This window comes from Astyanax mexicanus, chromosome 15 (genome assembly GCF_023375975.1).
Source record: "Astyanax mexicanus isolate ESR-SI-001 chromosome 15, AstMex3_surface, whole genome shotgun sequence".
Taxonomy (NCBI): domain Eukaryota; kingdom Metazoa; phylum Chordata; class Actinopteri; order Characiformes; family Acestrorhamphidae; genus Astyanax; species Astyanax mexicanus.
This window is the reverse complement of record NC_064422.1, coordinates 38,097,826-38,121,921: the sequence shown is the minus strand read 5'-3', so window position 1 is coordinate 38,121,921 and position 24,096 is coordinate 38,097,826. Positions and strand designations below refer to the sequence as shown.

Here is a 24,096-nt window from a genome sequence, read left to right as displayed (position 1 = left end):
CAGCTGAGCGGAGCTGGGCTCAGTGTGTTTATGTCGTTAGCTCTGGTTAGCTAGCATGGCAGCTAGCGTTAGCTAACTAACTAACCTATTCGCTGGGTTAACTAGGTTAGCTTAGCTAGCTAACTGGCTAACTAACCTAGCTTACTGATAGACATGGAGTTAGTTAGCTTAACTAGTCAGTGAGGAAGAAACGGTGAGCGTTGTGGGCTTTTTTTCAGCTAAGTTAATGCCTTTAAGAGCGAATTAAACCTCCTGTCTACTGTTAGGTTACTTTCATACTTTGTATAGTATTGTATAGTATTGCTTTTGTATTTATATTTTCTTAAATGTTTATTTTTTGACCACTGTAGTAGCTGTTAGGCGAGATAATTATCTGAAGTTACAGTATTTTTTATTTTTTATTTATATATTATAAGGTATAGTTCATTTTTTAAGCCTCAGTTAGCATCTTCTATAGTCTTATATTCCTAACTGTGCTTTCTTACTGTAATACCACCTCTATCTATCTATCTATCTATCTATCATTAAGCAGCATATTATATATTGTCTCAGAGCAATAATCCTGTTCCTGCTTTCCAACCCACAGCAGCATTGCTTTGATAGCTACCTAACTAAAGTATTGCGTATGTAGTTACAGGACATACAGAGCATTGTGTGTTCTTGAGAATGTCTTTCACTATTGTAGTAGTAGTAATTATAAAAATAATAATTATAAATGAGAGACACTAGGGGTAGGCGATATGGCCCTAAACAAATATCATGATATTTTATGGTATTTTTGCGATAACGATACTTCTGGCTATATGACAAAACACTGAAATAAAAAATATATTTTATTAGCTATTTCAATAGCAGATTTTGCCTCTGTTGATGCTGTATTTTATTTATTGCTGTATGATGCGTTATATATACTGTATATCATAAAAATATCTGTCAATGTTGCAATAATAATAATAATAATAATGATGATGATGATGATGATGATGATAACAATAATAATTTTACCATACCGTCCAGCTCTATACATGATGATTACAGAAGCTACATCTGGGGCACTGTGGCTTTTATACTGAATTATATTAATCTCAATTTTTTTTTATATTGACCAAAATTAAGAAATATATTGTGACCAAACACAGGATTATTTTGCCATTTTGTAGCCAAATATTTTGGTTGCCAAATATTTTTATGACCCAAAATGTTTGCTGAATTTCTAAAGTTGTCTTTTGAAATTTTATATATAATGCTCAAAGTAGCTCCACACTTTATTGGTAGAATTCCAAGGTTCCAGACATTTAAAATGAGTTGGACGTGCATAGGTAGTTTATTACAAACACAGTACCTTCAGGTATCTCTTTAGTTGCAAAATGAATCTGTGGAAATATGTGAATGCCAGTTGTTGCTGAAAAGGTTCTCTATGGCTAATATTCATCCATTTCCACTGAATAAACTTTTCAATCTGTTCCCCTATTCTAGCTTGTCATTTGACTTATCATTACTTTATTTTAAGATGCGTGTGCCCGGATAACTACCTAAAGGTACTGTGTGTATACATAGTGTTTTTAATTAACTACCTTTGTTTTCAGACTCTGTTTGTGCCCACACTGCTTTGCCAAGTTTAACCTATAGGACTGGAAAAAGTGATTTAGCTAGTTAGCTATCTATTTATAACTAAACAACTAGCTACACCATTTTTCTAATAACTCTGCATTTTGTGGTTAGTTTTTCGATCTATTTGTATGATTGCTTTTGTGTCACAGCTGTGTCCAGCGTCGAGGTCCGATCTCGTCCCTTTCCCAGCCTGTTGAAGCATGCAGCAAAAATGCAGCCTCTAAGCAGAAGAGATGCTGGAGTCTGGCATCAAACCAGGAGCCTACTGTACAAGAACCTTCTGATCAAATGGAGAACCAAGCAGCAGAGCCTCCAGGTGATTTTTGCAGTTTCTGTTTTGTGACCAAACACATTTTTTTTATTTATTTATTTTTTTTCAGTTAAATCATTTTGGGTATTGGGTGCATCGCTTATTGAATTTGTTATCCAAAACTTTCACTGAGTTAGAAAATGTGTGTCTTCTAGAATTGTATATGTAATGTTGAGTAAAGGAGCAGTGCCTTCTACCCTTTCAGCATTCACAGCACCTATCCCCAAATGCTCCCCTGAGGTTCCTGCCCACAATTTTACAGCTATGTGTTTGTTTGTGTGTTCTCACTACCCATAGATAAGTTAAATGTGGAGGTAAAATTTTGTTAATTGGCAGAAAATCTTAATTTTAAGGTGTAATGCCATCTGCTTTTAATCAATTTCTATTGTGCCTTAAACATGTGCTTAAAATACATTTTTATCTCAAAGTTCAATTTACTTAAAACCATATCATGGCAATTTCCAATGGCCAGATATACCCGTAGTCATTTAGATGTTGAGTCGCTTTTAAAGACTTTTTTTTTTACTTTCTGTGAGGAAAGGTTTTTCTGGTAGTCACTCTGGTAGTAAATGACTCTGACTTGGCAGGTTTTTCAAGAATGGCAGATTTCACAACGGTTAATTTTTAGTGGCTTTGTTTACCAAGTTAAGGCAAAAAATGTGTAGAAAGGGGGGAGTTGCCTTTGAACATAGTCAGCATAGCCTCTAGCTGCTATCGTCATTAGCTAATAATGATGTACAAAATTGGGATCTAAAAGTCTTTTCATGGTTTAACTGACAGAGAAAACAGATCATTGGAATGTAATCTTTAATGCCTCAGGAGACAGGAATGTAAACTGTATAAATATGTATAATTCAACTCTATACTGTATAATTTAGAGCCCTATAAAAAAATGGTTTAGCTTTTTTGTTATTATTTTGCCTTTACATTTAAAATGTTTTTATGCCTTAATTCTGCAGTTCCATCTTTGCTTGCGGTAAGCATAGTGCCTTAATAATTTAAATTGTTTTTGAGTAATTGAGGATCAGTGACAGTCAAACATGGCATCATGGGCTATTACAAATCTGTAGATGCAATTGTTTTGTTTGGGAAGACAAAAAATATATATATTTTTTCTTTACAAGAATAAAGATAAACACTCAAGTTAAACATAAGGCAGTGTCCAGACGAAGCTCAGCTCATAGTCACATTGTTGTGTAGATTTTAATCTTTTTTAAGAATTGCAAAAGATCTCTGTGTTTGTGTGTGAGATATCTGTACATTGGTAAAGAACCTCTAAATCCACCTTTAAATCTTTTAAATATGTTTTACACATATATCTCTTTTACAAAATGGTTTGTCTATGATGTTGCTCAGAGAAACCTTTGTACCACTATTTATAGTTCCAGTTTACTATATAATTCCAAGGCTCTATGAAATCTGCTTTATGCCTCAATTCTGTGATTCCATCCATGCTAATGGAAATTATTGTATTATTGGCTGGTGATACTGTAAAACAGCTAAATCTGTAAACGCAGAGTCATTGCACTTTGTTTCGTTTGTTTTTAATGGCATTTCTACAGAATAACAGCACTCAACTAACTACCAAAAGCCAAAGAAGAAGTTAAATTCATAGCCAAATGATTGCATAGATTTAGGCGTGTGTGTGTGTGTGTGTGTGTGTGTGTGCGTGTGTGTGTGTGTGTGTGTGTGAAGAACCTGCAAACTTGCAAATAACCCATACATCCTCTTTTTAAAAGTTATAAAGATTCTTTGTATAAAAATGTTACTTTTTGGAACCAAAAATGGTTTCATCTGTGCCATAACTCAAAGAACCCTTTGTAGCACCTTGATTTGTAATGTTTAATCTTTTTTATGGTATAATTTATGACCCTATTTGTCCCAGATTTGGTTTTATTATCGACTTTTTTTATTTGAAATCTGTGCTTTATGCCTCAATTCAGTAATTCTTTCTGTGTTTGTAAATCATAGGGCCCTGATTCAATTTAATTTAATTTTGAGTAATGGAAGCTTTTTACACTAAGTCACAGTCGTAAGTCTGGGTAAGTATGTTAATGCAGTATCATTGCACAGTGTTTTGTATGTGAGGACACATTTTTACAAGGAAGAACAGTTCACACCCAGCTAACCACACACAAACATGGTCAGAAGAAGCTCGGCGCTCAGCTTAGAGTCAAATGGTTGTGTAGATTTTAACCTGCTCTGTCTACTGATAGTAAAAGCCTAGTTTTATATTATGTGCGAGAGATGGCCATTGTGGGCTGTTCTTACTGTTTAGAACTCAGCAGGTTTTATGCTCTCTACTTTGTATTTTGAACTGGGTGGGAAAAATTAAACATCCTTGGGCATCTCTTGAAGTGATCATGTATTTTTCATTTCAGCTTAAGTTGCTGTAGTGCATATTTAATGCCTCTTCCAGTGTTGAGCATGTTTCCTGGGGGAAGTATCTGAAAGCCTTTGGAATGAATTGCCTGTTAGGGAAAAGGACACCCTCTTTAATAACACATTTATTACTGCTATTATCATCTCTGTGCATTAAAAGTTGCGCTCACAGTGTTTCTGGTACTGTCCATCTCGTGATGCTGTGCTTCCTCCGCTGGTTATTAATAGGTCTAAATGGACCAAAGTGCAGCATGTTATGCAATGCCCTCTGCCGGACCTCTCGCCAACAAGTGCCTGCCAAACCATATTGATTTTTATGGAGGATGAAATGCAGAAATACTGTTTGACTCTTGAGGGTTTTTGAAAACTTGATCCGCATGGGTATTATGTTTTCTCGAACACATTCTTAGCACATGATGTAATCTGCTGGGGGTGTCCCTATTCTTATCTTAGCTGTTTATATATACGCTTGGATTGGGCAGGGCTCAGAAAGCTCTTTTATGAAAAATAAGAAGGTGCTAGTAAGATGCCTAATAAAAACATTTTTTTGTTTGTTTTAAGAAGGACCCATTGTTGCGAAAGAAGTATAGTAAAACAATTAAAAATTTAACAGTGAAGAAATAAGAAACAAATTAACATAGAAAACATAAATTGTTGTTCATTGAGCACTAGTAGTGTCACAAAATAAACCATACACATCAAGCCACACACAAATACTAAAGAAATAGCACTGTTTTCATTTTTCTTTTCATGTATACAAGAGGCAGATTTATATTTGCTTACCCCGATATTTGAATAAATTTTGAGATTAATATTAATATCATTTGTTGATTATATGATGTGTGAAGAAATCTGGTGAAAATTCCTGTATTTTTGAAATTGCTGTTTATATCACTGAAGAACAAAATATTGAAATGTCAGTATTTATTCTAATATCGTGCGTAAGAGGTAAGATTATATTTTCTTATTTTGGATGTTTGCACTGCCATAAAGATACACATCTGTGTTATATGGGATGAAAAAGGGGAAACTCACTGGTTTGGTACTCACATTATGTGTGTTTTCATTTATCTCCTGCCAGAGACTCTGTAGAATGAGATAATGCTGTTTCTGTGGAATGAGATAATGCTGTTTTAATGTTGTTTTTAAATAGAAGTAACCGTTTGTTCTACCATTTGTTCTAGAACAGAAAGTTCATTATTATTCCATATTAGTCCTTCAGTAAGCAGTATCATTTGAATGTACATTACGAGTGACTAAAGACGCACTGTGCAACAGGGATCTCCCAGAGCAATAAAATAAACATGATCTCTCTTATCTCACTTTTTAGTCGTATACAGTGTCTCAGTGTCTCACGCTGCTGAAGCAAACCAATCAACAGCCATGTGACTGGGTTAGATATGACAGTGCTGCTTTATGCTGGTTTATTCTAATTTGAATGGCAAATACAACAGGGTAGGTGGAATCTTGTGAAATGTGAAAATGGCATGTAGAAGTAGTATTGCATTTAATTATAAGTTATTTATCATTATCTTCCCATATTTTCCCCTCTGTTTGTATAGGAGTTGATCCTTCCTCTGCTCCTTTTGGGCCTCCTCATTCTCATCAGCACCCTCAACCCTCATATCTACTATGGCAGCATCAGCACTACCGAGCTTGAAGAGGAGGAGTACCTTTCACTTAAAGGCCTGGGCTACACCCCAATTACAAATGTCACCAGTCAGATTATGGAGGAAGTGGCACAGGAGCTGCGTAAGTCTCAGTAGTGGGTTATTATTTGTCCACAAACAACAAACACAAACATAAGTTTAATTTTTTAACTAGGCTGTATAACTACTGTGCTTTAAGTTAGATCTGGAATAAGGAATTTAGTGACCTGCATCCAGTCTTTACCTAGACCAGGTGATGGTACAGGTACAGGTGAGACCTGTAGCTACATTCTTTACGTCTGTTTAAAATAGTTATAAAATAGGACACTTCAAAATACTACAACTTAACATGCTATATATTAGGGCAGCATAGTATAAAGTTTCAGCATTAATATTACAATGTGCAATGTTAAATAAAAGTTTTGCTGCTTTATACAAAAACCTACCAAAAGAAAATATTCCAGAATCTGGTTTTATCTGCAAAATTTATGCAAAAGTATTTTTACTCCATTATTGGATATTAGAGTTGCAAAAATATTGCAATATATTTTATCATTGATTTTATCGTATCAATATGTTGGTTGTTAAATTCTATGAAACTGATACCAATAAATCCAGAATACAAACATTTCTGATATTTTCTTCTGCTGAACCTGTAATTCTTACTCTTATTGGATTTACACAGTATTGATAATATTGTGACATGCTGGATTACTTCTGGTGAGATGTGGTAAAATTATTGTAGGTTAATATTGCAAATATACAGCATATCACAGAGGAATAAAAATGCGCTGTCAGTTTTCTCCATTATAGTGCAGCTTTACTAATTATGCTATCCGATAAACAGACCACACAGACCAACATTTTCTCAGAGCTTATTCAGTCATATCATAGATTAAAAAAATATATAGTATATGTACTAAAGTAGTATATGTTAATGTATTTTTTTTAATAATTACATTATATATGTTACGTAACATATTATGTACGTAATTTCCCTTTTATCTGGTGCACGATTATTTGCATAAATTGTTTAAAAGAATTAATATGGAAAATGCTGAAATTCTGTTAATTTTTATTGTAATTGAATGACTAGAAGGACTGTTCTAGAAATTATTGAACCTGACCGAATCATGCATTAAATCTTGCTTTAGTGTCTCAGCAGTAATGGAGAATATTTTTTGCCTAGAGGAAATTAAAAAGCCTTCTATGTTATGTGGTCATTCTATTAGATATGCAGGACCGCTTGGAGATGTTCCCTACTGAAGAAGACCTGGAGAACGCCAGCCTTTACGAACCCCTCGGCTATGTGGGAGTGGTGTTTCTAGATAATATGTCCTACCGGCTACGATTTCCCTATAACCATCTTCCTCTCCCTAGTGACTACACTGAATCAATTGGTGAGTAAGCAGAGTGCTTATATTAGTGTTATCATGCTGTAGAGTACTTTACTTCTGCTTTTTCTTAAAGCAATTATAATACTGTAGTTATAATAATAGGATTAATTATATGTATACATATATTTTGTTATTTAAAAAAAAGATTTTTAAACTGTTGTCAGATTAAATCTATTTTTCTCCTCTTTTCTCTCTCAGCAAATTGTTATTCCAACTATCTGAACTGCCATGCTGCTAACTACTGGTACACTGGTTTCATACGCCTGCAGTCTCTGATTGACGCTGCCATCATCCAGGTTAGATATTGTCACAGTATTACATATTTTCATAATTGCAGTATTTTTGTGCCGTTTAAATTTTTTTTTGTATTTGTTTTGCTATTTGTTGTGAAGCTTTAGGAGTATTTTGAATTATTGTGTATGTGTGCAGTTTTTGGCACACACTAAACATTATGACTATTTTTATTTTTTTCTGTTATTATTTATTTTTATACATTTTTATTTCATACAAAATGAGTATATTATTTAAAACATCTGCAAAAATCTGCAACTATTTCTATTATATAAAAATGAATAAAATATGTTCCAGTGTTTTGTCATATTGCTAACAAAATTATGTGGGTAGGCTGCGTTTGAATAAATCAGCTTTAAACATGCTGTATATTATTGACATATTGTTTTGATTACTGTTTTGAAAGCAGATAATAGTTCTTCCTGCATCATTTTTCTAAAATCTCAATAAATGTGTAATGCAAAACCTTTTAATAAGACATCAACAACTGCTGCCTGAGCAAACTACATATGCAAGATGATTTCACATCCATTTTTTTTTAAATCATAATCCATTTATGTGCTTTATGTGGGACAGATGCAGACGAAGCGTTCGGTATGGAGAGAGCTGAATGTCCGAGTGGTAATGATGGGTCACCCAGGCTCAGTGGAGGTCCAGAAGTTTCCACATGCACTCATATCCATCTACCTGGTTCTGGCGTTTACACCCTTTGTCTCCTTCCTCATTGTCAACGTGGCAGCTGAGAAAGAGCATCGCCTCAAAGACACCATGAGCATGATGGGGCTGTACGACACCTCATTTTGGTGAGTATAGTGAGTAGGGTCTTTCAATCTTTGTTTCTAATGTTCAGTTACTTTGCTGAATGTGTTATAAAAAAGATATGGGTGAGGATTTGTTATTTTTCAACATGATGTGTTCGCAGATCCTTAATAAGTCTTAAAAGGTCTTATTTATTTATTTATTGCTAAAAAGTCCTTCATTTGTCTTAAAATGTCTTAAATACATTTCTTAAATATATTAAATACAGCTCAGTTTTTCTAGTTTACTTATTTAACAGCAGACTGAATTGTAGGCATGTGGAAGTGTAAATTTAACTAAAATGGTTGGAAAACCTCAATTTTTCAGTGGACCTTAATGAATTTTATTTTTTTTTTTGATTTGGCAGAAACTACAGTAGGGCTGAAACTAATGATTATTTTGGTAGTCGACTAATCTGATGATTATTATATGATTTATATTGATGAGTCGATTAGTCGAACATTATTTCTGCCATGTCCTCCACCTCTAGAAACAGTAGAAACAGCTGAACATAAGAATTAAAAGGCATTTAAATGTCTAGGTGTTGTTTAAATGTGGAAAGTTCTGATACTTATTGAGTAAATATGTAATCTGTTGTGTTTGGGCACTTTTGAAGTTAAGTGTAAACTGTGTGAGTGAGCCATTTACCCATCTCCCATTGCATTTCTGTCCCCAGCGCTTTGTGTAATGCAGTACTGTTACAAATTAACAATTAGTCAACAACGAAATTTGTAGTCGACAAATTTAAATAATCGACATTGTCGATTATATCAACTTATCATTGCAGCCCTAAGCTACAGGGATCACTGTTAATGGGTCTGATTATAAAGTCTGTGGAAGTATGTCAAATTCTATTTTAAATGGTATTTAAAAAAGTTGCTGCAGATACCCTGGTAAACGTGCAGAAGTTAGCAAAAAAAAAAAGTACTAATAAATAATATTTACTATATTGATGTGTGTGTGTGTATATGTTTTTGTGTGTGTTTCCATGCACAGGCTCTCGTGGGGTCTTCTCTATGCTGCCCTGGTAACCACCATGTCTGTTCTGATGGCTGTTATTGCTATATGGACACCGCTCTTTTCCAACAGCAACTTCCTTATCATCTTCCTGTTAATATTTCTCTACGGCATATCTACAGTAAGTCCCCAATGACTCATCTTCACACTGTGTGTTCACTGCAGTGTTTGTTTAAACCAGCAACTCTTTAAATTGCAAGTCCTGCTCCTGGATTACCTCCTGGATTAAAAGAATCATTGTTAATATAAATTATTCATTCTTTTTTCTGCTGCAGAATAATTTGTGTGCCAAATATTTGGTGCATTCTTAATAAATCATACTATACCCACATGAAGAGAGCTTTGAGATGTTTTAATGAACACAGTAATGTAAAATAACATTTTTGTTTAAATGTAAATATATTTGTATTGTATTTGTAGTGTTTAACTGAGCTAAAAAAAACCTTTAAAATATTTTTATTCTATACTTTTTATTTAATTATTATTTCCTCAGGTGGCAGAAAACTTTGCAAAGTCTTGTATATCACTGGAGATGATAATTTTCCAAATATCCAAGTTTTTTTTTCCGTATTATCGAATGGAAGGCCTTTTAGAGTAAATTTTAAGGATTACATTTAACCCTTCAGAATAAGAGCATCAGTTTAGTTTCATCAGACTAATATAAGTATGGATTTGTGCATTGCACTTTATTGCAAGTCTTGATTTAATTTTAACATGTACTCAATGTCTGAGTAAATTTTAATTTTGCACATGCAGAGATTTGTTGATTTGATCCACAAAAGACTTTTTGTGTTCTTTATTTTTTTTTATCAGTAGGCCAATTCTGAGATATTTTACAAAGTGGTTAATTACACAGTACCAGTCAAAAGTCTGGACACACAATGTTTTTCTTTATTTCTTTATTTAATTTATTTTCTACATTGTAGATTAATATGAAAGATGTGAAAACAATTAAGAATGGATTTACATACTAAATCCACAATCCCCTGATCTAAACCCAACTGAGATGGGTTATTTGGGAAAAACTGGAGCACTGCATGAAGATGTGTGTCCAACTTTTGAGTGTTACTACAGTATATATTATTTTTTTCTGCTTTCTCCAGATCTTCTTCTCCTTCATGTTGACTCCTCTGTTTAAGAAGCCCAAGTTTGCAAGTACGATGGGCTCTATGCTGACGCTGGTCTTTGGCTGTCTGTCTCTCTTTACTGTGCTGATGAGGGATTTCCCTCAGTCAGCTGTCTGGCTGCTTTGCCTGCTGTCCCCCAGTGCCTTCTCCATCGGCATTGCCCAGGTAACATTTCAGTAGAACATTGATGCACGGCATCAGCACCACATTTTTTTTTTTGTAGGTATTAATTCAGATACTTAAAGAAATGCACCCATGCTCTAGTTGACTTGCTATATGTTAACTCTGTAAGACAAGTGAATGTGTGTTTGTGTGTAGGTGGTGTATCTGGAGGCCCAGGGAGACGGTGCAGTGTTCTCCACTCTAGCTAATGGCCCTCATGCACTGTATGTGCCTCTGCTGATGCTCTTTTTAGACTGCATCCTCTATCTACTCCTCGCTATTTACCTAGACCAGGTGATGCCAGGTGAGACTTGCAGATACATGCTGTACCTCTGCTTAAAATAGTCGTAGGTAGAGCTGGGCAAAATGACAATGTTTTATTGTATCATGATACATTTTCTGAGCGTATTTAAATATATATTTATTAGAACTTAAAGAACACTGGCTACACTGTGCATTTCATTACAGAAATTCTGTTTAATTGGATGATGTGCAGCTTAATATCCCTAAAGTTTGCATGAAAGAGTATTTGAGGCAGTGTTTAAGAATCTGCCACTGCTGATTCATTTTTTTCTCTGTGTCAAAAGTACTATATCTTAGCCTGCTGTATAATTGTAGATTATTTACATTATTTTCCTTTGTAATTACTAAATGAGCACTGAGAAAATATTTGTCTGTGTGAGTGTTCATCTGATAGTTGCTTAGAGATCTAGATAACCATAGATAATCATGTATTTATTGCAGGGTTTAAAACATGGCTAATGATAAGCATCTTGAATTCTCAAACATTGAAAGGTGTGCAGCTCTGGAAAGAAATAAGACCACTTCAGTTTCTGAAGTTCAGAAATAAATTTTTGGTGCAATAACTCTGGTTTTTAATCACAGGTTTCATGCATCTTGGCATGTTCTCCTCCACCAGTTTTACACACTGCTTTTGGATACCTTTATGCCACTCCTGGTGCAGAAATTCAAGCAGTTCAGTTTGGTTTAATGGCTTGTGATCATCCATCTTCCTCTTGATTATATTCCAGAGGTTTTCAATTTGGTAAAATCAAAGAAACTCATAATTTTTAAGTGGTCTCTTATTTTTTTCCAGAGCTGTATATAAAGGTCTACCATTTTACCATTATTTTAGTGATTTATTGTTACTTATTACTTATTGTAGGTCTGAGATGCTTTATTAACACCAAATATTTCATTTTTTATTTGAAAAAAACAAACAAACAAAAAAAAAAACACTGCTAACAAATGTTCCTAGTTTGAGCCACTTTGACAGAATATGTGATTGTAGCTCTCTCAGTGTGCAGTTACTCTCTACAGACACCACTGTAACATGAAACTACAAACAAGGGTGCAACAGTGGAAACCACTTGCTGCAAGTAATAGAGTCACTGGTTGAAACTCGAGGAAAATGTTTCTCATTGGATGTCAGTAATCAAAAAATGGAAAAGAAATAATAAAAAATATATATATTCACTCTGTGGAAATCAAATTATTGTAATATCCATATGATTTTATGCATGACTAAATGATATGTGATGTGGTAGTCCTTGATTATTTACTATAAGTGATTACTGTGAATAACTTAATCATGAATTATGATTACATTTTTTTTTTTCCTTTTTAAGGTGAGTTTGGAATGAGGCGCTCTGTGATTTACTTCCTGAAGCCTTCCTATTGGTCGACACGCAGCAAGCGCTATGTGGAAGTGAGCTCTGTGTATGAGGTGGAGGTGAATGGAACTCCTATGGCTGATGAATCTGTGGAGCCTGTTTCCCCTGAGTTCAGAGGCAAAGAGGCCATCAGGTACATTTTCCTAGCATCCCACACTGTTTGAAGGAACGTACACATAGGGGTGCTGCATTTAAAGTGCTCAGGCTTTTTGACTTATGCTAATTAATGATGAGATTGAGAGAGCACTAGCCGGAATGAGTTTCAGTGGTTATGTGGTCTGCGCTGAAATACAGTAAATTCTGCAGAGACTGGGGCCAGTACTAGTGCATCTTATTGAGAGATGTGGCATGCTGCCAACACTGCCATTTAATATCTGTGTGTGTGTGTGTGTGTGTTTATCTTCACCCCTCAGGATCTGTAACATCCGTAAAACCTATAAAGAGAAGGACAGCACAGTCGAGGCACTGAGAGGTGGGTTTTAACTCCATTAGGTTAATAATAAGATATAATTTGTGTATTAATATTTATATATTAATATATTATGTTTTTAGTTTTAAGTAGTACATTTGTTAGCTATTTAAAAATAAAGCATTTTGTTTCTCTTCAGGTTTGACGTTTGACATTTACGAAGGTCAGATCACAGCCCTGTTGGGTCACAGTGGAGCAGGAAAATCAACACTCATGAATATCCTATGTGGCATCTGTCCTCCAACAGAAGGTTTGTTAACCAGATTATGGTCAACTGTAATATTTTAAATTAAATATTAACTAAGTTTAAATTATTTGAGTTTTAATAACTAAGTGAATTTAAAGGGGTCCTTCTACTAAAATCTACTTTTTTCCTGTTCTTCATGAAATACAATAGGTCTTTCTGAGTTGTATATGCATGCTGCATAGGAAACGCTTCTTCAACCTCCATTATCTGCATTATCTGCAGCTAGTAAATAAAAACATTCAGTAAATCGAGTCGATCAGATAAAGCGCCCATGTTTGTCAACCCTTGATTTAGTATTCATGGCCTCGCCCATAGGCAGAGCTGAAGTTAGACAGCGACATAGTCTCGTCAGATAGGAGCTAACAGCGCTAGAAACAGCATGGTAGTTCATTTCCTGTGTTATTTGTGCAAATAACACATCAGTGTTATATACTTTGCCCAGTAATTTAGAGCTAAGGAACAAATTAGAATTTGTCTATGGAACCACCAGCAAAGTACAATTGAGATGGGTAGGTTTGTATATTTAGAACAGTTCTGTTTACACCAGTTACTTAGCTAGCTATTTATCTTGTGTAAGCAGAGGTGGGTAGTCCGGTCCAGAAAGTGGGAGAGATTTTACTTTCTGACTCTGGACTACCCACCTCTACGTGCAAGTAACTAAAGGTTTACGTAGGATCTCCGGTGGATTTGACTAAATGAGTGGCTGAACTGTACTTAGCAGGCCATTGCACACATTGTAAAGTCAAATATGACATTGCAAAGACTGTGATTAGTGTAAAAATCAGAGGTGATATGTTTACATGTATGAATATTCATGAACAATTCCCCCACTGGACTAAAGCAGCGTAATATCAGATCGCCGGAACACTATTTTTTTTCTCACAAAAACACATTTCAAAATGAATGAAAAAACAATGGAGTCACATCTTTTAGTGCTCCCAAATTGCATTTTTGGTATTGGTGATTTGTAAGACTTACCAAGCCTGCAATTTATTAAAAAAAAACTTTATATCTCTTTACATATAAATCATACAGAGTTAACTGGAAGCTGTTGAAAGCTATAAATACAGGCCAGGATCTTAGTCTCATCTTAGTCTTATCTTAAATCTGATCGGATGTATTTTGATTCCAGGTTCAGCTACCATCTATGGCTCTCCTGTGGCTGAGATAGCGGATGGGGCTGAGATGAAACAGCTTGTGGGGATCTGCCCCCAGTTCAACATTATCTTTGATGTGCTGACAGTGGAGGAGCACCTCAGGATTTTTGCAGCCATTAAAGGCATCCTGCCCTCTGAAATTGATAGTGAGGTGAGGACTTAACACTGTTTATTGATCTTCACATCTCTGTCTCAAGTGCAATGGATGAGCATGTGACCCTGGTCACAATTTTTTATGTATTTTTACAGTTGAACTTATTTCCTCACCTTTTCCCCAGGTTAGAAAAGTTTTGAAGGATCTGGACTTGGAGAAGATCATGGATGCACAAGCCAAGAACCTAAGTGGGGGCCAGAAAAGGAAGCTGTCTGTGGGCATTGCCATTCTGGGAGACCCCAAGGTAGAGCTTAGAGATCTTTTCCGAATTAAGCTGGATACTGAATTAACCAGAAACATCCCATAAAATACCATAATCACATTTTCGCTCTCTATCTTTGCATAATAGATCTTGCTCCTGGATGAGCCCACCGCAGGTATGGACCCAGTTTCACGTCACCAGGTGTGGACTCTACTAAAGAATCGACGAGCAGGTCGCGTCACTGTCCTCAGCACGCATTATATGGACGAGGCAGATATACTTGCAGGTATGGAAAAGTCAGCTTCTCACAATTCTCTTTTACTGCCTTTCCTTCTAAACAAACACTTAAATAAATCATATTTAATATTCTTTCTTCTCTTTTCAACTTTATTATTCAGATCGTAAAGCAGTCATCTCTCAAGGTCAGCTGAAATGTGTGGGCTCTTCTCTCTACCTCAAAACTAAGTGTGGAGTTGGATACCACCTCAGGTAAGGGTATTACTCCCTTAATACCCACTTAAAGTGGTAATTGTTTATTAAAATGACAAATTGCAATAAGCGATGTAACCATTCTATTGAATATTAGCCTAGACAATATCTTTTTTTTAAGGTTTATTTTAGCTTTTTAGCTTTTTTTATTTTAAATAATTTATTTCTTAATGAAGTAGCTATGTTTAAAAGTCATATATACTCGCCAAGCACTTTGTAAGACATTGTTCGTTCTCAGAACAGAAGAGTACATCTTGGCATTGGCTTAGTGCATTATCATATTTGAAGTAGCCATTACAATATGGATGAATTGTGGCTCTGAAGTGATGTACATGGCCAACAACATAATTAAAATAGACTGTAGCATTCAAGCAACTACTGATTAGAATGACTTAAAAACATTTCTCACACTATAACACCCCCTATACCAGCCTGGACTGTTCACACAAAATAATTTGGGTCCATAGATTAATGCTGTTGGCACAAAGTTCTAAGCAGAAATCAAGAATTTAAAATACCAGGCTACAGATTTCTACTTTTCAGCTTTGCAGTTTTTGGTGCTGTGGTGGCTCAGTGGTTGGAGCAACATGCCATCGAAGACAAGGCTGTGGGTTTAAAAAACAGGTTCGGCAGGTAGCCACCTGTAAAAGCCATTAACTCTCGGTTGTTAATGGCCAAGTAGCCTTACCTGGTGCATAGTAAAGCCAAGTACAAGTATGGTGTATGTGGATATCTTGTCTTTGTCTTGAACCTGTTTGGTAAGAGGGCTCCAACTGCAGCCTCACCATTATGTACTTGACTAACAGAAGTGGAACCTGACTCTGAATCTTTTGTACTAAATACAGTTTACAGGAAAGTTATTTGAGTTTGATTGTAGCATCAAACCAATCTGGCTATTCTTTGTTGACTCCTCATCAGCAGCATGTTTCCATACAGAACTGCAAAAAACACTCAGAGGAAGTTGTCAATACTAAATCAGCAGTAGAAAAACAGCAGTTATGAAAATACTTAGTAACACTTGGTCCATTATAGATACCTTTGTTTATGTTGAACTATCATTCAGCTAAGCATCTACTAAATGCTACTGAACTGTTGAATGTAAATGATTCTCTATTAAATGTAATTATACTTCTGTCTCTAACCCCTATCTTAACCACACCATTTTACATTTAAGTTTTGGAGTCGAATTAGGTTTTAGGGTTTTGAGTTAGGGTTATGCTTTAGGGGTTCTAAATAGTTAAGGTTAAGTTTAGATATAGAAACAGGTGTAGATTTAGATTCTATAGAGCTTTTTTTTACATTCAGTATACATCTCAGTTGTGTTTAATAAATATTTAGGTGAATAAGATGAATATTTTATATATATATATATATATATATATATATATATATATATATATATATATATATATATATATATATATATATATATATATGCATCTCCAGTGGACCATCGAAATAAAATAATGCCAAATATCGGAACTTAAACCAGCTCACCTGATAAAAACAGATAATGCCACATTTAATGCCTAAATTTCCTTCGGGATAAATAAAGTATCTATCTATCTCTATCTATCTATCTATCTTAAGACACAGATTACATTTCATCTCTATTTTGATATTGTTTTTACTGTTTTATACTGTGCTGCTGCCAGATGATTGGCTGAGTAGGTGTATAGATTTTACTTACAAAGTGTTTAGTGAATTTAACAGCAGTGAAATCTTGTTTTTGAAGTTGTATTCATATTTAAATGCATTTACTGCTTCTAATCCTTTTCATCCAAGCTAATTTAGAAAGTATTTAATGATTGCACCTCCTTTTAGTGTCTAGATGTGTGATAAACTGTTTCTTCCAGCCCTCCTGAGGTGTGTGTGTGTGTGTGTGTGTGTGTGTGTGTGTTTGGGTGTGAGAGAGAGTGTGCGTGTACTTGGAAAGGTGACAAGGTGTCAAGATGCTGCTTTTTTTTGCTGAACATGTGATTTCACTTTGTGTAGGATGTCTGTGACTGAAGTCTGTGAGGTAGACAGCCTTGCATCATTGGTCAAGCAGCATGTTCCGAAGGCTCAGTTGTCAAGGCAACAGGAGGCTGAGCTCACATTCACGTTGCCTTTTGAGAGCATGGAAACGTTTCCAGGTTTGGCTTCTGTTAACCTTCTGCTTTACCATCTGCTGTAGACAACACTGCCTTATGCCTGGCTGATTAACAGTGTTCCTCACAGTTTTAGAAATGCTGACTAGTTGTTTTACCACCATGGTGTTTTTTCACCGTGCTTCAAGTACATGATCTGAACAGACACTGCCATCTGTTAGGAAGACCTAATTATGGGGTAAATGCCTGTGTACTGGACACAGCACTTAGGGGCAGTTTCCCAGACAGGGATTAGACCTAGTCTTGGACTATGCAGCATTTTGAATGGATATTGAACATTCAAATGGCAATATAGCCTATGACTTGCCTTATTCGCTGTATGGGAAACTTTATATTAGAGTGGTTGCATCTAATTTTAAATGGAATATGGCTACAGGCTCCAAGGAGTGTGCATCAGCAGCCAGAGTCCGAGAGAACACGCAATTGGCCATGGGGTCTCTGGGAGGGTAGATGGTGCTCCCTCCCCTCATCACCTCTCATGTTGTGCTAGTTAATGTATCAGAGCTAGGAATCCAGAGCTTTTCTCAGAGCTTGCTGGTTGCCCAGTTTTGGGGGCTTTGCTAGTATTACAGGAAGTTTGTATGAATTGGTAGTAAATTGGGTAGAAAAAGAGATAAAATAAATGAAAAGGGGATATAGCAGAGTTTTAATCACATTGTTTCACATAATAAACACAGACTTGTTCCATTCTAAAATGTTAGCTGTGGCATAGATTAGAGTTTGTATTTTTTCTGAATACAGTGCGAAAAAATAATATCATTCTCTGTGAAACAGATATTCTTCTTTTCCTTATAAAGCCAGAAATACTTGCATGTAGGCTTAAATACATATAGGCTTGTATACTAGGTAAGGTGGGGATTATGAGGGTATTTTATTGATATTTAATATTTTGTTGATAAGTGTCTCTATTAACTGTGTAGTTAAATGTTAGCAATTTCAGTAATAACAGAGTAACTTAATTTCAGTTCTACTGGTTATGTAATTACACATGTATATCAGTGTCCGACATAGCTGAATATATTGTTCATCCTCCCATTAAAAAAATCTGAATTATGATTTTTAACAGCCTTAATTATGAACCAAACAAGAGCTATTGAAGAAACATAAGTTTATACACAACTAATTAGACACACTAGTAGTTATACAAATTCAGAAACACTTTAACACATGTGAAAGTACATTGTCCTTATTACACACAGGTTATAATTGACATCAAAATGTGTAATACAACCTGTAATGAATGTGTATCAGTGTGTACATTATGAAATGTACTGTAATGTAATGTAAAAACATTAACGATCCATGTACCAACATATAACATTGTCCTTGTAATGTGTAACTACACAGTTGCTAAATACACTTATTATAAAGTTTCTTATTGTATCAAGATCATTATTATGGTAGAGAGACTGTTTAGTGTGATGTGTGCCTTTCTATCCTATCATCTTTAGGTTAAGATGCCTTTTGCTTTCAGGATACCCAGCCCCCGTCTATTTACATAATTGATCTGTCTACTGACTTATTGATCAGTCTTCTGGATTGCTGTTGTAGCTGCTTAATGTTCTGCTGAATGATGTGGTTGGGTGAAGATGAAAAACGCTGCTCTTATTTTGCGCTCAGGACTTTTCGCTGAGCTGGACTGTAGGCCCGACCTTGGCATCATTAACTATGGTGTTTCCATGACAACGTTAGAAGATGTGTTTCTCCGTCTGGAGGCGGAAGCAGAAGTGGATCAGGCAGGTAAGACCTGCACATCTTCAGACCAGAGATTTCTACATTCCTGTACTTTCTAAAACTGCAGAGCTGTGATATGCACTTCATGTGGTCATTTTTAAGGGCAATATGATTTTATAAATAGAGATACTGTTTCCCACAGTGTTTGTTCAAAATCTCATCCCAGTGTACTGCCTTTCATGGTAATATATTTTTTGACAAAGTATAGTCCCAGAAATAATTAAAATAAGCAAGATTATTGTCTTTTGACCAAACGGTTTAATGCCTCTTATAAAAGTTAGTGATATATCATAATGATGTTGAAGATAATTGCATCCCTTGTAACAGTAATGAATATTCAGAATTTGTAGCCATTACAATTGGAAAAGGATTTTTTTAAAATACAGAAATAAAATAAATTAATTATTTTAAATAAAGTCGATGTATTGTGTCATTTATAAGAATAGGCTGCTTATGCTCAAAAAATAACAATAACAATGGGAAATATCAATTATACAATATTTATATAACATGTTATATAGCAGAATATATAACAATTATTATGGTCATGTCTACATATTGTACTATAGGTTGATAATGTAATTATCAGGCCTACCCAGAAATAACTGAAACAATATTATTGTAATTTTAAAACCATTTTAAAATAAAGTAACATAATGCAAGTACACATTGCTGTTAAAGAACAATTTAGTTACAATTATTAATACTTTTTATACATTGGAAATGGTATATAAATAAGTTAAAATATGTCATACATAAATAAACTAAAACCATTGTCCATATACCAGCTCATTCGTGTTAATTGGCTCTTCTTGCCTAGTAAACTCAGTAGGCAGTATTTCTTAATGTACTTAGTGTAAATTCTGTTGCTGGATCTGCTGGTTTGCTTTTGCCAGACATTTGCAGGCTTCTAAAGCACAAACGGTAATGAAGATAATCCGAACCTGTCTCTTTCTTTGTTTCAGACTACAGTGTGTTTAACCAGGACAAGGTGGAAGATGAGGGTGACGCATCCTCGCTGGATGAGATGGACCAGAGGCTGCTGACCTTCTCAGACAGCAGGCAGGATGCAGTGAAGGGCCATGCCCTATGGAGGCAGCAGTTCAGCACGGTGGCCTGGCTCCATATGCTTAACCTGCAGAGAGAGAGGAAACCCATCATATACAAGTGAGGGCAGGCAGTTTGTAAAGCACAAATTGCTTTTGTTGTGGTACACGAGTTAAGTCCGTTCGACCATCTTTGCAGTGCCAGCGGGCAGTAATCTCCAGCCATACGACACCAGCCTCTCATCTCTTTGAATGGGGAAATACCAAAATACTTGAAACTGGAAGTCAAATTGCTTGGGATGCAAGAAAATACAGTAGTTTTGTTGTTTTGTATCAGTTTTGAAATACACAGTATCGATTGTTATGTATGAGTTTATTAGTATTAGTAAAGATCGGTGTCATACAGTTGTTGTTTTTTTTTTTTAGATCTGTGTTTAAACCCCGCCCACTAGATAGCAGTGTAATACTTTGTTGTTAGGTGCCATTGGTATGATTGCTAAAAAGGGAAACTTTTCTTTTATTCAGATTTTATTTGTTTGATTATTTCTCCAATAATAAGATTTAAACAATTGCAATATATTGCATTTCTTACAGTATCACAACATATTGCAATCTTTTGAATCGTAACCCCTGTATCTTGATTCGTATTGTATTGTACGTTTTTTTAAACACACACACAAATATTTAAGACCATTTGACCCAATACTATACTAAAAATATGTTGTTGTTTTTTTGTCTTCTGGCTACTGCGCTTGCACAGATCTCCGCATTGATGGGTTGCTTTCCCCTCTACCATGCTGAACCTCACTGTATGATTAGTAAACTTATTGGCCCTTTTTGTTGAAGGGTGGGACTTGATCCTTTAGCTCTATGATGAGTGTTATAAAAGCTCCCATTTATATTTCAACCAGTGGCTGGTCTCCTCATTAATAATGTATCTTGTTAAGTAGTTTTTCAGATGTACCATTGTGTTGTTTTTCTTTCTCTTTCTCTCCTCTCTCTTATAGTGTGACGCTGTTCCTGGTCTTCTTGACTGCAGTGCTGGTTCTGTCTCTGGCTACAGGGAACATTCAGATACACTCCCCCGACAGACAGTTCCAGCCTATCTACTTGCTCGGTCGCCATGAATCCCCTCACAAATATGCCACCAGCTTGCTAGTGCTCAACTCCTCTGGTCTGTCTGCCTGTTTTTTTATATCATTTTTTTTAAAACTCCCCCTCTCCTCTCTTGGATAGAAGTCGTTGTATTGATTTCAGAAAAGCTGAGCAGGCAGGTCGCTTGCTAATTAATTGAACAATAAACCTGCTGTGCTTGGGGTTAATGTGTAAATTAAAGGAATTAATTATGAAATGTGCTCAGTGAAGAAATGCTAGAGGAGATGTAACATTGTCTCATTTGAATAATGCTGACTTGCTCCTACTTGCTTTCATTTATTAGCATGGTATCAGAGTTTATAGATGATGTCCTTTTCTCTGACTTCCTTTCGTATTATATCCTAGACTCTGATATATCTGGCTTCATTCACAACCTGGAATCTCAAGACATTAAAGTGGAGATGATGAAAAAGATGGACTACATGTCTGCTGCACCTCACAGTGCTGCCATCAACGTCACAGGCTCTAGTAAGGTAAGTCATGCTTAAATGCTTATGTGCTTAATATAGGGCTGGACAATATGGCCAATTTATATTACAATATATTTATGATGTTGAAATGACAGTATGAAAGCCACTGTCTGTGCTGTACGAAATCATGCACTGACAAAGCTAGGCGATAAAGTAATAAAAGTAAAATTATATGTATCACAATATTTATTTGTGTACACTGGTCTAGTGGATTAATGGCCACGAGTCATACGGATGTCCTTTAAAGATTTATTTTTCTCTCTCTCTCTTTTCCTTCATCAAACTCAGTCTTTCCAGTGTCTGTTATAAGCTAGTGTACGTTTCAAGTTAGCTAGCACAACAGTACCGTGTTTAAATTAGATTACCCAAGATTAATCTTTGTGTTCACAACATGCATGTAAATATACGTTAATACACAAATATGAAACAAGTATATATAAAGATTTACCATGTGCACCTCTTAGACAAGTTCCCTCTCTGATCCCCAATTCCTCAGTTACATGCTTAAATAATGTGTCACATGACCCATTACACTCCACAGTAAAATAACATCAATTAAAGGACTTATTTTTAACCTAATTTTATTTTAAATATGTATATTTTAGACACATTTTACTCTTTTTAAACCTGTTCTTATTTGTTTTAGCGCTTTTTAATAATGGCATGAACTGAAATCACAATAAATTTATAACAATAAAAAAAAAACATTGCAACAAAACAAGTCTCTCTGACAATTGCAAACAGTATCTGTCACAATAATTTGGCATGCATCTAAAATGCATCAATAGTGACAGATTCTTAAAACTGCATTAAAATACTGTTTCATGCATAATACTAATAATAATCACGATACTATAAAATATCCCAATATTGCCCATGTTTAGCTTTATAGCAATTACTCCCCCAGCAACACAAGCTATATATATATGTGTGTGTGTGTGTGTGTGTGTGTGTGTGTTTATAGCAGGACAATTTCCATTTGAATTTTTTTATTCATGGTAAAGGTTTAGATTTGTGGTTATATCTAAAACTGCTATTTTAGAGGCACTCAATACCTTTTGAGAAGGCAACTTTCACTGTACCCATAAAAGAATACAGTGGGTCTCGTTTACCTCTGATGAGTATCTTGACTTGTATTTTCAGATTAAATTAGACAGTTAATGCATTCAAGTGTGGGTGGGAAGCATATTGAGCTGGAGTGGGGTGGAGCTGTTAAATGGAGCACTTGAACCTCTCAGGCTGAGAGCTGTGGAGCAGGAAAGCTTAGCTTGTGTATCTGTGGCTGAGAGTTCTTATCTGTGTAGTGGCCCTTGGATCTCTGAGACCAGAATGGGAGGCAGAATGATGCAGAATTTGAGTTCCTCTTAGCCTGCATTAGCCTGCATGCTTCTAATATAATAACATTATAATGGTTATCTCTTTATCCTTCTGTAAGTTGGGCTTGTACATAGGTTGAATTAAGTTTTTGCTTATATTTATTGTTAGTTATTTTGTGTTGTGTTTAAACCCCATCCACTTGATTGCAGGGTTCTACTCTTGCTAACAGTATCGTAATATATTGTTATATATTGAATTGTAAGACGTATTGTATCATATTGCCATGTTTTTGCCAGTAAACAGCCCTAAAAATTACTGTTTCAGATAAAATACTCATGAATAGTTAATAGAATTTGGTTTAATAATACACTAAACACATTATTTGAAGATCTCCACATCGAGGGGTGCTAAATCATATTAATTTGGTATGGGTCATATGGTCCTAATAGAGTATCACAATGTTTCAGGATATATTTAGAATGTTTAATATTTAATATTTTATTCATTTGAAGACTAAACTACTGCAATTATTAATGTTTTTATATGTTGCTTTTTTATTTAGTATGACCGGTTCAAACATTCAGTAAAATCAAACCAAAAAATCTATAAAAAATATAATGAATACTCTAAAAGTAATGTAGATGGAATTTCAACCAAAATACTAAAGTACTAAATATTTAGTTCATGGAAATATTATGCTGTAAAAGAAATACCCTTAAAGCTTCCCAGTAAATAAAAGACTGATTCCAAGACAGAGTGTTGCTATTATCACAATATGGAGTAAATCACTATATTATTGCGTATGATATGATATGGCACAACCCCAATATCCACTTTTCCAATCTGAACTCATTTTCTCTGCAGGGTTTCAGTTACATTGTAGCCTTCAACAGTACCACAGTGCACTCTCTGCCCATGGCAGTTAATGTACTCAGTAATGCCCTGTACAGAGGCTTCAATGGTACGGGAAAGATCAAAACATGGACAAAACCTTTCGACTATGTGAGTGCTGCAGATTTCCTCCAGTTTGTTATCCATTGTTATAATTCATGTTATTATATCTCTATGTTATTATATATCATATTTTTA

General features: G+C 35.2%; 1 protein-coding gene across 1 annotated transcript in view; it reads left to right on the top strand.

The window, feature by feature from the left end:
* The window catches only part of abca5 (ATP-binding cassette, sub-family A (ABC1), member 5), a 45,628-nt gene that overhangs the window by 216 nt on the left and 21,316 nt on the right, over positions 1-24,096 (top strand). The window contains exons 2-22 of the mRNA XM_007250134.4: positions 1,761-1,927; positions 5,866-6,055; positions 7,185-7,352; positions 7,548-7,645; positions 8,217-8,443; positions 9,435-9,576; positions 10,559-10,747; positions 10,901-11,048; positions 12,373-12,550; positions 12,831-12,889; positions 13,026-13,136; positions 14,266-14,441; positions 14,569-14,688; positions 14,794-14,932; positions 15,045-15,135; positions 17,131-17,270; positions 18,906-19,025; positions 19,985-20,186; positions 21,073-21,239; positions 21,566-21,693; positions 23,872-24,009. Of these exons, the coding sequence (XP_007250196.3) occupies positions 1,761-1,927; positions 5,866-6,055; positions 7,185-7,352; positions 7,548-7,645; positions 8,217-8,443; positions 9,435-9,576; positions 10,559-10,747; positions 10,901-11,048; positions 12,373-12,550; positions 12,831-12,889; positions 13,026-13,136; positions 14,266-14,441; positions 14,569-14,688; positions 14,794-14,932; positions 15,045-15,135; positions 17,131-17,270; positions 18,906-19,025; positions 19,985-20,186; positions 21,073-21,239; positions 21,566-21,693; positions 23,872-24,009 (3,098 nt within the window). The remainder of the gene's footprint in view (positions 1-1,760; positions 1,928-5,865; positions 6,056-7,184; positions 7,353-7,547; positions 7,646-8,216; positions 8,444-9,434; positions 9,577-10,558; positions 10,748-10,900; positions 11,049-12,372; positions 12,551-12,830; positions 12,890-13,025; positions 13,137-14,265; positions 14,442-14,568; positions 14,689-14,793; positions 14,933-15,044; positions 15,136-17,130; positions 17,271-18,905; positions 19,026-19,984; positions 20,187-21,072; positions 21,240-21,565; positions 21,694-23,871; positions 24,010-24,096) is intronic.